This window comes from Solanum stenotomum, chromosome 1 (assembly GCF_019186545.1).
Source record: "Solanum stenotomum isolate F172 chromosome 1, ASM1918654v1, whole genome shotgun sequence".
Taxonomy (NCBI): Eukaryota; Viridiplantae; Streptophyta; class Magnoliopsida; order Solanales; family Solanaceae; genus Solanum; species Solanum stenotomum.
In genome coordinates, this window is record NC_064282.1 from 82,328,134 (window position 1) to 82,342,450 (window position 14,317).

The 14,317-nt window shown below is 27.3% G+C and overlaps 2 protein-coding genes across 2 annotated transcripts; one reads left to right on the forward strand and one right to left on the reverse strand.

Annotated features, from left to right (window-relative positions):
* Positions 1-604: 604 nt before the first annotated feature.
* LOC125874180 (aldehyde dehydrogenase family 3 member F1-like) lies at positions 605-12,109 on the reverse strand. The gene is made up of 10 exons (XM_049555030.1): positions 11,847-12,109; positions 9,319-9,387; positions 8,930-9,026; positions 6,327-6,533; positions 5,226-5,350; positions 4,564-4,668; positions 4,027-4,199; positions 2,975-3,065; positions 2,246-2,395; positions 605-999 (listed from the first exon to the last, which is right to left on the reverse strand). Exons 1-10 carry the CDS (start codon positions 12,090-12,092, stop codon positions 760-762), a joined length of 1,503 nt encoding a protein of 500 aa, XP_049410987.1. The 5' UTR covers positions 12,093-12,109; the 3' UTR covers positions 605-759.
* A 1,013-nt stretch (positions 12,110-13,122) lies between these two features.
* Positions 13,123-13,788, forward strand: LOC125874284 (peroxynitrite isomerase Rv2717c-like). The gene has a single exon (XM_049555140.1). It carries the CDS (start codon positions 13,126-13,128, stop codon positions 13,618-13,620), a length of 495 nt encoding a protein of 164 aa, XP_049411097.1. The 5' UTR covers positions 13,123-13,125; the 3' UTR covers positions 13,621-13,788.
* Positions 13,789-14,317: the final 529 nt, after the last annotated feature.

Sequence of the window (14,317 nt, forward strand, 5' to 3'; positions counted from 1 at the left end):
CATAAATGTTCTTTCAAGTTAATAAAATGTTCCATTTGTTATAATACAATATCTTGGTTTTTATTCTCAAAATTTTTATTGATATATAATAAGTTTTATGTAGGTTAATTCAAAATTATAAAATATCACATAAAGTTCTAATGTTTTTTTTTTAAAACTAAAACTTATAAATTTTTAAAAAAAAACTTGAGGACATGCAAATCTTAGTACCTCAGTTGTTGGCTACCTGAACTCTCACAATTTTTAAGTAATAGTAGATGCGAGAGGACCTATCACTCCCAAATGTTTACTAAAAATAACAATTTATAAAGTTACAATCCATAATTTATAAAAATAAGTTAAAGAGATTGTGCTGATAACGTAATATTATAAAATGAAAAAAAAAAAAGTAATACAAAACAAGAAAAGTAGATAAAACAAGTAGAAAGGAGAGTATTATTATTTTTCATCTAAGTGTGTATCTAGCAAAGACTTGTAAAATCTTTATTTATAAGACTACATTACAAAATCTTTTATTTATAGGATTACATTAAGTAATATTATAAGGTATCATGAACATAACTATTAACTATTTAGGGATTATGACAAAGAAGAGTTGTAAGAGTAATGGAAAATCACAATAAAAACATTTATTCCTCTGTGAGTTTTGAATGGAAATGGACATCCACACTTCAATTGTAAATTACATACCAAACTACTAATTAAATTACAAGTACAAATAATTGCAACTATAAAATGGGGCAAACATATATATGTATGTCAAGCCTTTTTTAGTCCTAGTGTAATAAGAACTATACTAAGATAATCATATATAAAGGCAGATTTAAAGAGTTGAAGTGTATGATCACTCCAAGGAGGATATCTAAACCAAATGTCTGTAAGAAAGCTCCTTCTTGCAATTGCTTTCTCATGGCTAAATGTATCAAATGAAAATTTTCCATGGTATCTTCCAAAGCCACTTTGTCCTACTCCTCCAAATGGAAGTGTATCAACTGCATACTGCATTTGTATGTGTAGCAAAGTCATTATGATGATTAGTTTGATCATTAAATCACAATGAAGATTGGTGTTATGAAGAGAAATATTATTGAGAGGGGGTTCTAGAATTATTCTAAATGTAATCAACTTATTTTGGAGTGTCATGTTATATATTTGATTCAAAGTATAAAAATTCAAGTAATTTACTTTTTAGCTAATTTGGTTAAAGTTGGATGACCTTTTATATATGTGACAAAAATGGAAAGACATTTTTCACTTTTGTGTGATAAACTTCAAAGTTAAGGATTTTTATGTGATAAAAATAGAAAATTAATGTTTGACTCTGAATGCATATTTGAATCTTTAAGATGTTGTCTTTAGATTTCAATACTACATGATTATGTCCGTTTTTCAACATTAAAATATGTGTAATTTATTTATTTTTACATATAATAAATATATGATTAAAGTTAAATATTATAAATATATAAATTTCATATATAAAATCACTATTTGATTATAAAAACTATTTGTGTTCGTTAGAAATGGTGGAGATGATTTGTTGTGGTGATGGTTGGTGCTAGTGGCTAGTAACAATTGTGGTGATCATAGTTGTGATGGTGGAGGTGTTTGGTGTAGTAGTGACGTCGCGATAGAGGTGGTTGGTAGTGGTGGTGACGGTGATGGTGGAGTTGATCAATTTTAGTAGTTGGCAGCGGTTGAAGAATGTGTGGTGATTGATGATGGTGTTGATAGTAGTATTGGTCGTGGCTGAAGAATGTGTGGTGATTGACGTTGGTGCTGATGATAGTTGATGGTAGTGCTAATTATGAAGGCAGAGGTGATTAGTAATTGGAATTGACCACAATGATAATAGTGGTTGATGGTGATAACAAAGACGATGAGAGTCGTGATGACAGTGAATATTATTATAATAATGAAGGTGATAAATTTAATAACGACTAACAGTAATGATTGACAGTTGGTGATTGACTGATTGCAATGGCGAAATGGTTGGTGGTGATGGCTAGAGACAATGGTGGTGATTATTGACAACAAATATGGTTAGTAATGGTGTTTGATAGTTAAGAACAAAGTCATGGTAAAAATTGTTCAAGATCCTAATAATTAAAATATATTCATCAAATAAATACTTAATATCAATGTAACCAATACACTAAATGACCTAAAATCTCTCTATGTAGCAGACTCACATTATTTCATAAATGTGTAAAAATAAAAGTGAATTGAAGGGAAAGAAACTTACTTGAATGATTGTATCATTGAACACCAAACTTCCTGAAGATGTTCCTTTTGTAATCCTTCTTTTGAACTCTTCATTCTTGGTAAAGGCATATATAGTAAGTGGCTTAGGCCTTGCATTGATAAATTCAATACTATCCTCAATTTTATCCAACTATTGACAAAAAAAAAAAAACCATAATTAGAACAAGTATTGCCCTTTTTAGGCAAAAATAAAATAAAATGATGAATACATGTTAGTTATTAATTTTTTAATCAATAATACATAATCCTCTACATTTTTTTAAAAAAAAATATGCACACTCGTCAAATAAAATATCGTTCAACTAATAAGTTGATGTTAAATGAGTCAATATACCAACATTATACATTATAATTCAAGGTCAATATATTTTTTGCCAATCAAACTAAACTTCTAAAAATATATTGGACTTGTAATAGAGGGGCAATATATCAATGGTTATTATGAGGCTTAAGTCAAATTATATTAAAAGGATAATCGAAATTATCAGAAGTTTAAGTAGTTAGAGAAAAGAGTAAAAAAGGTAATGGGCAAGGGAAAGATAAAAAGACGGGATTTTACAATTCATAATTTTAGTTAGAAAAGGGATTATTTGTGAAAATTTATGGACGCAATGGAACATATTCTCTAATTTTCTCATTTAGTATTCTGAACCTTAAATCCTGAACCTTTTTGTATGTTCGAAAAATAATATTATAGTATATGTCTTACTGTTATGAGAGGGAGCAATGGGCCAAAAATTTCTTCAGTCATGATTGTAGATTGCATGGGAGGATCCAGTAATACTGTGGGCTCAATGTACCTGCATTTACACAGTATAATCATTCAAAAAATTAAATGCAATATTGTTGGCAACTTTTAAAATAACACAAGATAATAATTTAAATTAAATATATGTGCTGTTTGGTATGAAGACAATATTTTTTTAAAAATAAATTATTGTGGGGTTTAGTTTTGGTTATTGAAGAAACATTTTTCAAGGAATATATTTTCTTATAACAAGAGGAAGAAATTGCTTTCCTCACTTTTTGATAGTGCATTATATTACTTCATCTCATTAATACTTAAATATTATTATCAATCCTAATACATAAAATTGACCATTTAATTGCATGATTTTTCATCAAATATGTCGGTCTTTAATTTTTAAAGGGCTGGTCTTTAAGTATTGTTTTTAAAAATTGAATTCATGAAATATTATAATGCGTTATTTTCAGAGATTGTGAAAGATATTCTACTAGAAATATTCTTTTTATTACTTTGACTCATAAAATATAAACTTATATCGCGTGATAAAGTTATTTGTCTTGAGAGACAATAATTAAAAATCAAACACAAAAATAAAATTAAAAAAATGTAAATGACCCAAAATTGACTTAAAACACTATGTAATTGATAGCTCTATGATTATAAATAGTATTTGTTAGCTTATATTTTTTTTAAAAAAATACTTTTACTAACCATCATTATAACAATAAGATATCCAATATAATTAAATATGGACAACATTTCCAGAAGATCATTTTATGAAAAGAATGTGTTTTTTTTCCTCATATCAACTACACTTTAATGTAAAACTACAACAATAACAATAACAACATATCCAATATATACTCATAAAAGTGAAATTTAGAGGAGATAATGTGTACGCAGATCTTATGGTCACTACTTTAGAGATAGAGATGTTATTTCCGATAAACCCTTGATTCTTTAGTGTAAAAACTATATAAAATTAAAATGTGGGGAAAATTAAAGTTACTCACAGATTATCTTCATCAGATGATCCTCCATATATAACTGAATTTTTTACCATTGGCTCATCTAAGAGATTCTTTAATCTCAAGAAATGATTTCTGTTAACTATCCTTGAAATTGAATGTGATTCTTTTGGATTTTCTCCAAACATTTTTGGAATCCCAAGTTTAATTAGTTTTACCTAGGGCAACATTGAAATGAGAATTAATTATTAGTATTTGATGACAAACCAATATATATTTATCAAAATTATTACGTACTCCCTCTGTCCCAATTTATGTGACTTACTTTCCTTTTTAGTCAGTCCCAAAAAGAATGACACATTTCTATATTAAGTAACAATTTGACTATAAAATGTCTATTTTACCCTTAATAAAATGATTTACAGCCACACAAATTTCTATCATTCATTTTGGACCACAAGTTTTAAAAGTCTTCCTTTCTTTCTTAAACTCTGTGCCGAATCAAAGTACCTCATATAAAATGAAACGGAGAAAGTATCAACTTTCCTTGAATAACGCAATCACATCAAATCCAATACGTACCAGTTCGTTGACAAACGTCTTGTCGACGAGGATATAATCAATTCCAATACATGCTTGGCCAGCACAACTCCCAAACTTTCCGGAAAGAATTCTTTTCATTGCAATCTATGAGAAGTGAAAGAAAAAAAAAACAGATATTAGATAAAATTAGTACATGATAAATCAAATTATTAAGAAAAAAACTTTGATGTTAAAATGTTTGAAGCAAATGGTTTGCATTAAAGAGTTTAAATAGTTAGAAACAAAGGAGATAACATGTTGGTTTAATATTTGAATTGTCTTACGATGCTTTAAATAGTTAAAATTATGGTACTTTTATTTTTCAAATTTCTCTCACACTTATTCACATATCTAAAATTTAGAACTATTTTTATTAAAAAAATCATCGAAAAATAATCAAAGAATTTTTATTTTCTTTTAGTAGAAATTATGTATGGTGTTTAGTTTTTCCTTCCTACAATCAACGCGCTAACATGCTTCAATTTATTCGCCCTTCCTTTCCATTCAAGCTGGCGAAGGCACTCCTATATTTAACTACTATTCATCTAGATCACATTTTGGTTCGTACATAATGCATTATAATCAAAAGATAGAAAAAGAAAAGAAGATTTATGCATACGTGTACTATTTTGAAAATAGAGAGAAAAGAAAGTTGAGTTTACTTTTTTATCCCAAGAACTTGAGAGTGAATCAATGATAACAGGGCATTTTCCCCCTAATTCAAGGGTCACCGGAGTCAAATGCTTGGCTGCAGCACCCATAACAGTTTGAGCCACTTTTGGACTCCCTGTAAATTTTTTGAGAATATAAATGTATTAAAATTGATATCACATTTCTATGAGATATATGTTATGCTAGTATATATTGTATATCACTATGTATATCACAATATTTAAAATGAAATTGATATCAATTATTATATTCAATCATCGAAATTGTATCAATATTTATGCTGTATATCATAAATGATAAAAATTGAGATACACCCAAATTCAGTCTCAACAATCAATCTGAAAATAAATAGCACCTGATATTGCTAAGCAATAATTATTTCTACAAAATGTACAATTTTTATCACCAATGATATGCAATCATCATTGAATATTTGAGATGATAATTCGTCAGCATTATCAAGGCGAATAGACTTGGTGTAATTATTAGAAAACCCATGTATGTATAATTATATTATTTGTATCAAATAAATTTATATATACCAGATTATGAGATACTCCCTTCATTCCATATTAAGTTAATTTTTGAGTGTTTCACATTCTTTAAGAAAAGTAGATTAAGACATAAATTGAACCTAGTTTTCTATTTTTACCCTTATTAATTATTGTCAAATTTATGATTAAAATAACTAAATATTAATTAATCACTAATTCCAATACTAACTAATGAATGGTAAAATTGGAAGAACACTCTAAAAATAGTCTTGAAAAGTGAACAATTAAGTTAATTTGAAAAATGGAAAATGCCTAAAAAATTAACTTAATATGGAATGGAGGGAGTCACAACAGACACAGATGAGATCATCTAAAAAAAGTTATGATTAGATTCATAAAATAAATATCTAAACAACCTACTAGGTAAATAACTGTAAGATACACAATTATTTCCAAGCAAAACCTGAAGGAAGATCTCGGACAAATAGTTAGGTAAAATCAATATTGCATATATAGTGTGTGTCTACAAGTGGATCTTGTGCGAGAGAGAGAAGACATATAAAAAGGAAAATAAATTGGGGAAATTTATAGTCAAACCTGTAAAGAAAATCTTGTCCCATTTTTGTTGCAACAATTTGTCACCAACTGTATAATCACCTTCAATGACTTTAATAGCTTTGTTATCCAAATAATTGGGAATTATTTTGGCTAACACTGATGAAGATGCTGGAGCCTGATCTGAAGGTTTCAACACTACCACATTTCCAGCTGCTATTGCTCCAATTAGTGGTTCCAATGATAAACCTATGTTCAATGGAAAAATATATGATTCCTTAGCTTGTATTTCTAGGGTACGACTTCAAGGGATGTACTCGATCGAACGGCCAATCACTTGCTATTTTTATAGGAGATGAAATCTAAAGAATTATAATTAGCGTGTAGTAGATTGGCCCGAGTGCGTATTAGGCCAATCAAGAAGAAATTTCATCAATATATTGAATGGTAGATAAAGGATCCAGACCTAATTCGACTTCAAAAGCTAGTTTAAAGGATGAAGGATCAAGTCTTATAATGAGATTACTCATTTCATTAATAATCAATGTAGGACTTTTTCATTCTTTAACACCCCACGTCTCATGCACAGTGTTGGTCGAGGATCTGGTGTGTGGACAGTTTTAAATTTAGAGGTCCGATATTGTGTGAGGTGGATCTTGCTCTATACCATAAAAGGATATGGGACAATGACTTTTTACTTTTTGTTTTTCTAATCTCTCATTCGGCAACTGATTAATGTTTTGAGGCTCGACTAATATAAATTTGGCATAATATATAAATGCGTCATTTAACACATGCGTCCTACATGCATATTAACGTAAGACGTCATGTAGGATGTGAATTGCCACATAGAACACCACATAGTACGCATGTGTCTACTTGTTCAATTTTTTTCAAATTTAAGTGTCTACTTGTGTATATCAAAAGTTAAAAGACTTATATATCAACTAAAATCAAATTAAAGAACATACTTATGCGTTATGCCTATAAATTTACATTGAAAAATCACTTTACGAAACTCTTCCTACCAAAAGAGACTACATATTCAACGATTCAAACCCGAATGAGTTTCTGATTTTTAAAAAAAAAGTATCTATCATTTCGATACAAATATTTAATGGTATTTAAAGTAATACTTTTACTTCATCTTATCTTAGCAGAAAATTACTCCATTCATTCATTTTTACTTGTCATTTTTGATATATAAAAAAAATATTGTTTTCATGTTTTAACCTCAATATTAAAAACTTATTCTCAAATCATTTTTCAAGACCTAATACTAAACATTATTTAATAGGATAATTTAATAAAATACATATATGAATAATTATTTTCTTAACGAGTGTGTCAAGTCAAACCGTAACAAATAAAAATAAACGAATGAAGTATTTTATCATACCAATTAATGAATTATTATTATGGTGCAAATTACAAAGCATGGCCTATAATATTAGGAAAATCTTAATATTTCAATTGATTAATTCCCTAAAATTCTATTCTTTTTCGTGTGTTTTATTCAGCACCTTATAATCTTCTCTTTATTTTCCTTTTTTATCCTATTTTTTATTAAAAAACAAAATAGTAGAAAAAAGAATGATGGTACAGCATTAATGATGAGTTGATATTTTGGGTAGGATGACTTTTGGTGTGACATTAATAAAAACAATTTAGGTATTGAAGAAGGCAATAAAAACAATATTAATTGTTGGATGCAACGACAGGTGCGTGTAAGTTTCTTCCTCATATTACTCTCCGTCCAATAATAGGTTATTATTGAACGAAGAAAATAAGTGAATAGTTGTTCACTATATTATTTTAAAATATTTAATAATATTTATTCATTTTATGAAATTAATAAATAATTTATATTTAGTTTATAATTACTTTTATTATTAATTATAATCATTTCTCTATTACAATTTTAGAATATTGTATTTATTATATTCAAAGAGTGATATAGTAAAATTATCATTCTATTTATAGTTTCTAAAGATGTATGCAAAGTCAATAATTAACAAGTATTTTTGAAGTATTAATTTACTATTCTCTTCATCCCATTTTAGGTGTCATTCTTTTTTTAGTCCGTTTCAAAAAAATCACCTTACTATAATTAAAAATAATTTAAATTTAATATACTTATTTTATCCTTAATAAATTTATTTTCAACCACATAAATATTTAAAAATTATTAGAAAGTTCAAGTCCTCTTTTAATTTTATTTTTATACTCTAATATTGAAGAACTAGTGAAGGTATGGAGTACTGCATTATTTATTGATGTCACACCATAATTATTAATTAAAGAGGGAACATTAAACACTAACTTTTTTATTTTTTATTTTGCTTTGATCATGAATTCCGCCAAGTTTGACTGTGATAACGATCATAAAATTTGTAATTTTCTAACAAAGTCAGAAAATTTCAAATCAAAATATAAAATATACCAACTCCGTCCATTTTAGTTGTCATGTTGTGCTTTTTAGAAATTTATTTGACTAATTTTTAAAGTTAAATTAGATTACATTAATTCAATATTTTTAAAAAAAATTAAATATTTAAAAATTATACGAAAAATACTATAAATTATAATTTTTTACATATTAATATGATTAAAAAATATATCGTAAAATATTAATCAAAACTTACTAAAAGGAAAATTCCAAGAGGAAATGATGAGGACTAGACCAAGAGGCTCAGGAAGCAGCTCTGCTGAAGAAGGAAATGCAGCAAGTGGTAATTTTGCCTGTCAATTAATAACAACACTACTTTTGATTTGGACTACATACAAAGTATAACAAGAGTAGTTCTCGTGAGCGTTTGATCATAATTTATCGTAAAAAATGTAAAAAAATAATTTTATTCTTAGAGTGAAAAATAATAATTGAAAATTGCAATTGTGTTTGATTATGAATATAAATATAAATATGTATTTTTTGAATCTAAATTCTTGAGAATTTTAAGATTGAATTTCAATATTTTATGGTAAAATGTATTTTTCAGAATTCAATTATGAAAAAAATAAAAAAATTCATTACCTTTTTGGCAGACATCCATTGTTTTAAACCATCCAGTGCATAATGGACAGATTTTACTACTGTTCCAACCTATAAATCACAACAGAGACAATTCTTAGTTTTGATGGAATTGCTGTACTTACTCACAATGATAATCATGTTACACTTATAAGAAAATCAGATAAAATTTTGTTTAAGTTAAACAGTAAAAATCTCAATGACAATTCTATTTAATAACGAATTATATGAAAATTTACGTAGCAACGAATTAGCTAAAATTACTACTCCCTCCGTTCCATTTTATGTGAGGTAGTTTGACTCGGCATGAAGTTTAAGAAAGAAAAGAAGACTTTTGAAACTTATGGTCCAAAAAATAACGAATTATATGAAAATTTATGTAGCAACAAATTAGCTAAAATTACTACTCCCTCCGTTCCATTTTATGTGAGGTAGTTTGACTCGGCATGAAGTTTAAGAAAGAAAAGAAGACTTTTGAAACTTGTGGTCCAAAATGAATGATAGAAATTTGTGTGACTGTAAATCATTTTATTAAGGGTAAAATAAATATTTTATAGTTATTGTTACTTAATATAGAAATGTGTCGTTCTTTTTGGGACTGACTAAAAAAGAAAGTAAATCACATAAATTAGGATAGAGGGAGTAATAAATTTCATAACTAATTTTTTTTTTTTAATCCTTTAAAATAAATCGTGCCACATATTACATACTATTTACACAAATGAATAAGCAAAGTGTGCCAATAAGGGTTATTCTTAATAAGAGGTCTCGATTTGAGTCATTATGGATATTGTGTACGGAATTGCCTTTGTTAGAGAATATTTTATCTCCTCCCAATATAAAATTTTTCAATATGAATTTGAATTTTAAATTTCATACAAATTTTAAACATCAAATGAAAAATCAAAAAAGAAAATAAGCAGTGTACTTTCCAACCTAATATCACTAATCACAAGGTACTTGCTAAAGTCGAGGGCATTCAATTAGCTAGGTTGACACTTCACCCTCCGGGGGCTAGAAGCTTACTTTTGGATTTACATTAACTCAATAACTTATATCTGAATCTTGCCTATGTATATATTACTTAAGAAATTTATTAAAATATTTATGAATATTTGATTGTAAAATCAATTAGTAATATAATATTATTAATATTAATATAATAATATTATAATAATCGATAAACCTTAAATTCTGAATTCTATACTAAAATCTTAATTCACCCCTACCTAAATATTTCAACATTAATGAAATCATGTTTAGAATAGGGCCAAATTGCAAAGGCTAACTACACTTGGAGAACTTGAGTCCATAATATATGAGGAAGGGGGTCCATTTCAACTTTTTCTTATATCATTTAATATATGCTCATGAAATTTATTTTCCTATTACTATAACAACCATCATCAAATAAAAGAAAAAAGAACAGCGCAATAAATACCCTCTATATAATGGCAATAAATATTGCGTAATTTTTTTTTACCTATCTCCTCCTAAAGTTTTATAATGTACTTGTTTATAATATTATCACAAAATAATGGAGTTTCATACATGTATTATTTATTGAGAAAATAAATAAATCATTGTATATTATATGTGGCAAATTAGTGTCATAATTTAAAAATAAAAAAATATGAGGCAAATATTTCTAGCAACATAAAAAATTTTTTACTCAAATAATGGAGTTTCATGTATATATGTATTTATTGTTTATTGTTTATTTAGATGTAATTGATATTTATTCTAATTGTATAGATTTAGAATGAGTTGATTTCCTCACTTTGAGATAGATTAAATAAATTATAAGATATAAACTTATCAAAATTCAAATAGTACTTGATCATACCAGAATATTCATATAGTTTTAATAATAATAATAATAATAATAATAAAAACTCATTATATACTTGATCTTAATTAATATTCAATATATTAAAATGATAAGTTTTATGGTTATCTTCATCGAGTTACAATATTAATGTTTGTTGAAACTCTCTTCATATTGATATGTTATATGTGAATTGAATGAATAGACATTGAGGTTGATGGTTTATGGTAAAAGTTAATTAAGACACTAAAAAGACAATTTTGGAATATCTTAAAATGTTATTAATTACTTTACAAAATAAGTCAATAATAAAATTAACACTTGTTATAAAGAAATTAAAATAGAGGAAATGAACATAATATTACAAACCAAGAAGATTAGAATTATAGAATTATATGAAGGTGAACTTGAAATTATTCCTAAAATATGATTATGATTACTAGAAAAAAAAAAGTAAGGTTATTGCAGTATGTTGTTAATAAAAACTTCAAAAAAGAAGGTTACTACATACCATCCCATATCACCACAACATAATAAGAAATTAGTCACCAACAAATCTTGTAGCTAAATAATTAAAAATTTTATATCCAATTTAGCGACAAAAACAACAGATTATATGAAAATTCAATTAGCTAGAGGCAATTCAGTGATGAACGATATGAAAATTCAATTAGTCAAGAGCTATTTAGTGATGGTGAATTACCTCATCTCTATAAGCCTCGACTCTGTGTTTTCCCAAGTCTTGTTTGAGAGCTTTGAATATATCATCTTCTTTCTCTTCAAGAAGCTTTAACAAATTTTTTAATTGTGACCTTCTCCATGATTCTTCTTGGGTTTTCCCAGACTTAAAAGTCTCTTTTAGGACTTCTAATTCTTTCTCACACTCCAACATCATTTGGGGGGTGGTGGGGTGGGAATTACACAACTTTGTCATTGTGGTAGTACTCATGATGTTTAGTTATCTTTTTAGTTCTTTTCCATTGCCTGATAGTGGTATTTATACTTGCTAACTAGATAGACCCTTCTAGTCTTGAATTAGAAAATAAATGGACATGTACGTGAACCTTTTTTAAATTTTTTTATTATTTAACTCACTTAAATATTAATTATGTGAAATGTTGGTTTACTATCAGAAACAAAGATTTTTTCTTATGAAAATTTATGATATAAATCATGATTTGGTTTTTCCATCTATAATCTATCGAGCTAGCTTATTTGAAAAAAGAAAAAAAAATGAATGGTGAGCGAAGCAGATTATTATTTGAAATAGTGAAAACTTCATACTTTTTTCCTAGGAGGATATTACTCTTCTTTGTCTCAGTTTATGTGATATAATTTGACATGACATGAAATTTATGAAATAAAGAAAATTTTTTGAAATTTCTGATTTAAATTAAGTCCTACATATTTGCGTGGCTATAAATTATTTTATATTTTAAAATTAAATTATATTTATATATAAAAATATGTTTTTTTTAACAGTTGACTAAAAATAAAAATAGGTCATATTAATTATTAATGATAGAATAGAGAGAATACTATTTTTCTTTTGTCGCCACTCGCCACTTCAATCAAAATACCTCTAAAATAGTTACTGAGATTTTTTAAGTAGAAAATACAATAATAAAATACTTAGTAATTTTCTAGTACTGGCTCAAGTTATAATATTCCAAACTTGTTGTGATTTCCAATTTGTTCATATTATTGGGAGTTTCAATTTTCCAGAACTCCCCAATCATGTTCATGTGTGTTTCAATAACTATTTTAAAGTGTAATTTTAAAAAGGAAAAAGGTCTCATATATCTTTAGTTATCGTTACACAAATGACTCACATACATATCCTTTTCCTTTAATGAAAGTGAATAAAATAATTATAAATTAATTTTTATTAATTTTTTTATTAAAAACAATAATCCATGTAGGGATATATTTTATCCTTAATTCTCATACGTTTTTGGTTTACTTTTTTAATTCAATGTAATATGGCAGCCGGCACGGCGAATCTATCGGAAAAAATGGTGCATCCGGCAGTAAAACCTTTATCTGACCTGCTTGGTACTTGGAAAGGTGAAGGCGAAGGTTTTTTCCCTACAATTTCTTCCTTCAATTACTCCGAAGAACTCCAATTTACTCACTCTCCAAACAAGCCTGTGATAGCTTATTCTCAGAAGACATGGAACTTGAAATCTGGACAACCTATGCATTCTGAGAGCGGATACTGGAGACCTAAACCCGACGGAACCATTGAAGTCGTCATTGCTCAGAGCACTGGTCTTGTTGAAGTCCAGAAAGGAACATATGACATGAAAGAGGGAGTTGTGAAGCTTAAAAGCGAACTGGTTGGCAATGCTTCCAAGGTCAAGGAGATAACTCGAGTTTTTAAAGTGGAGAATTGTGAACTATCATATGTTGTGGAGATGGCCACCAGTCTAACTGATCTTCAGCCTCATCTCAGAGCCTCTCTTAAGAAGCTCTAGGCAGGCAGCTCATAACCGGCGATATCAGTATCTATACTACATCCCTGACGTACTTGTTAACTAATGTTGTGTGTATTGACATTTTACCAGAAGTATGATATTGAATGTTAATTGCAAGATGAAACTCTATTCCCTTCTGTAATAATACAAGATTTCAGTTGCCTAAAAAAAAAAAAAAAAAATGTAATATGAATTTATTATTTTGATGGTCAAATTTACTCTTTTCACTTATTTTCTTATAATCTTTACTATAGATATCCTAAAAGAAATTTACAGATATAAATATTAAATTAATTACAATAGCAAAAAAAAGAGTTTTGTTTTATTTTTCTCTTTTTTTATTCACACGTCTTTATTTTTATTTCTCTTAGTTTACATTAAAGAATAAAAGAAAATTTGAAATAAGAATAAGAAATTCAAATAATAATAATCAAAGAAGTCGAACATATCTATGTGTGAAAAAGATCAAATACATATTTTTTAAAAATATTAAAAATCAGAATAAATAATTTAAAATTAATTTGATCACTTTTATAACGGTAGGGATATATGTGAATCACTTTTATAACGGTGAGGGGCAGTTGTGTGCCAATTTTATAACGATATATATATATCCATATTTGTAATGAAGAGCATATCAATGCTAAGTGACAAACTTAAAGGTTATATCACGACCTTTTCCTTTTAAAAAATACAG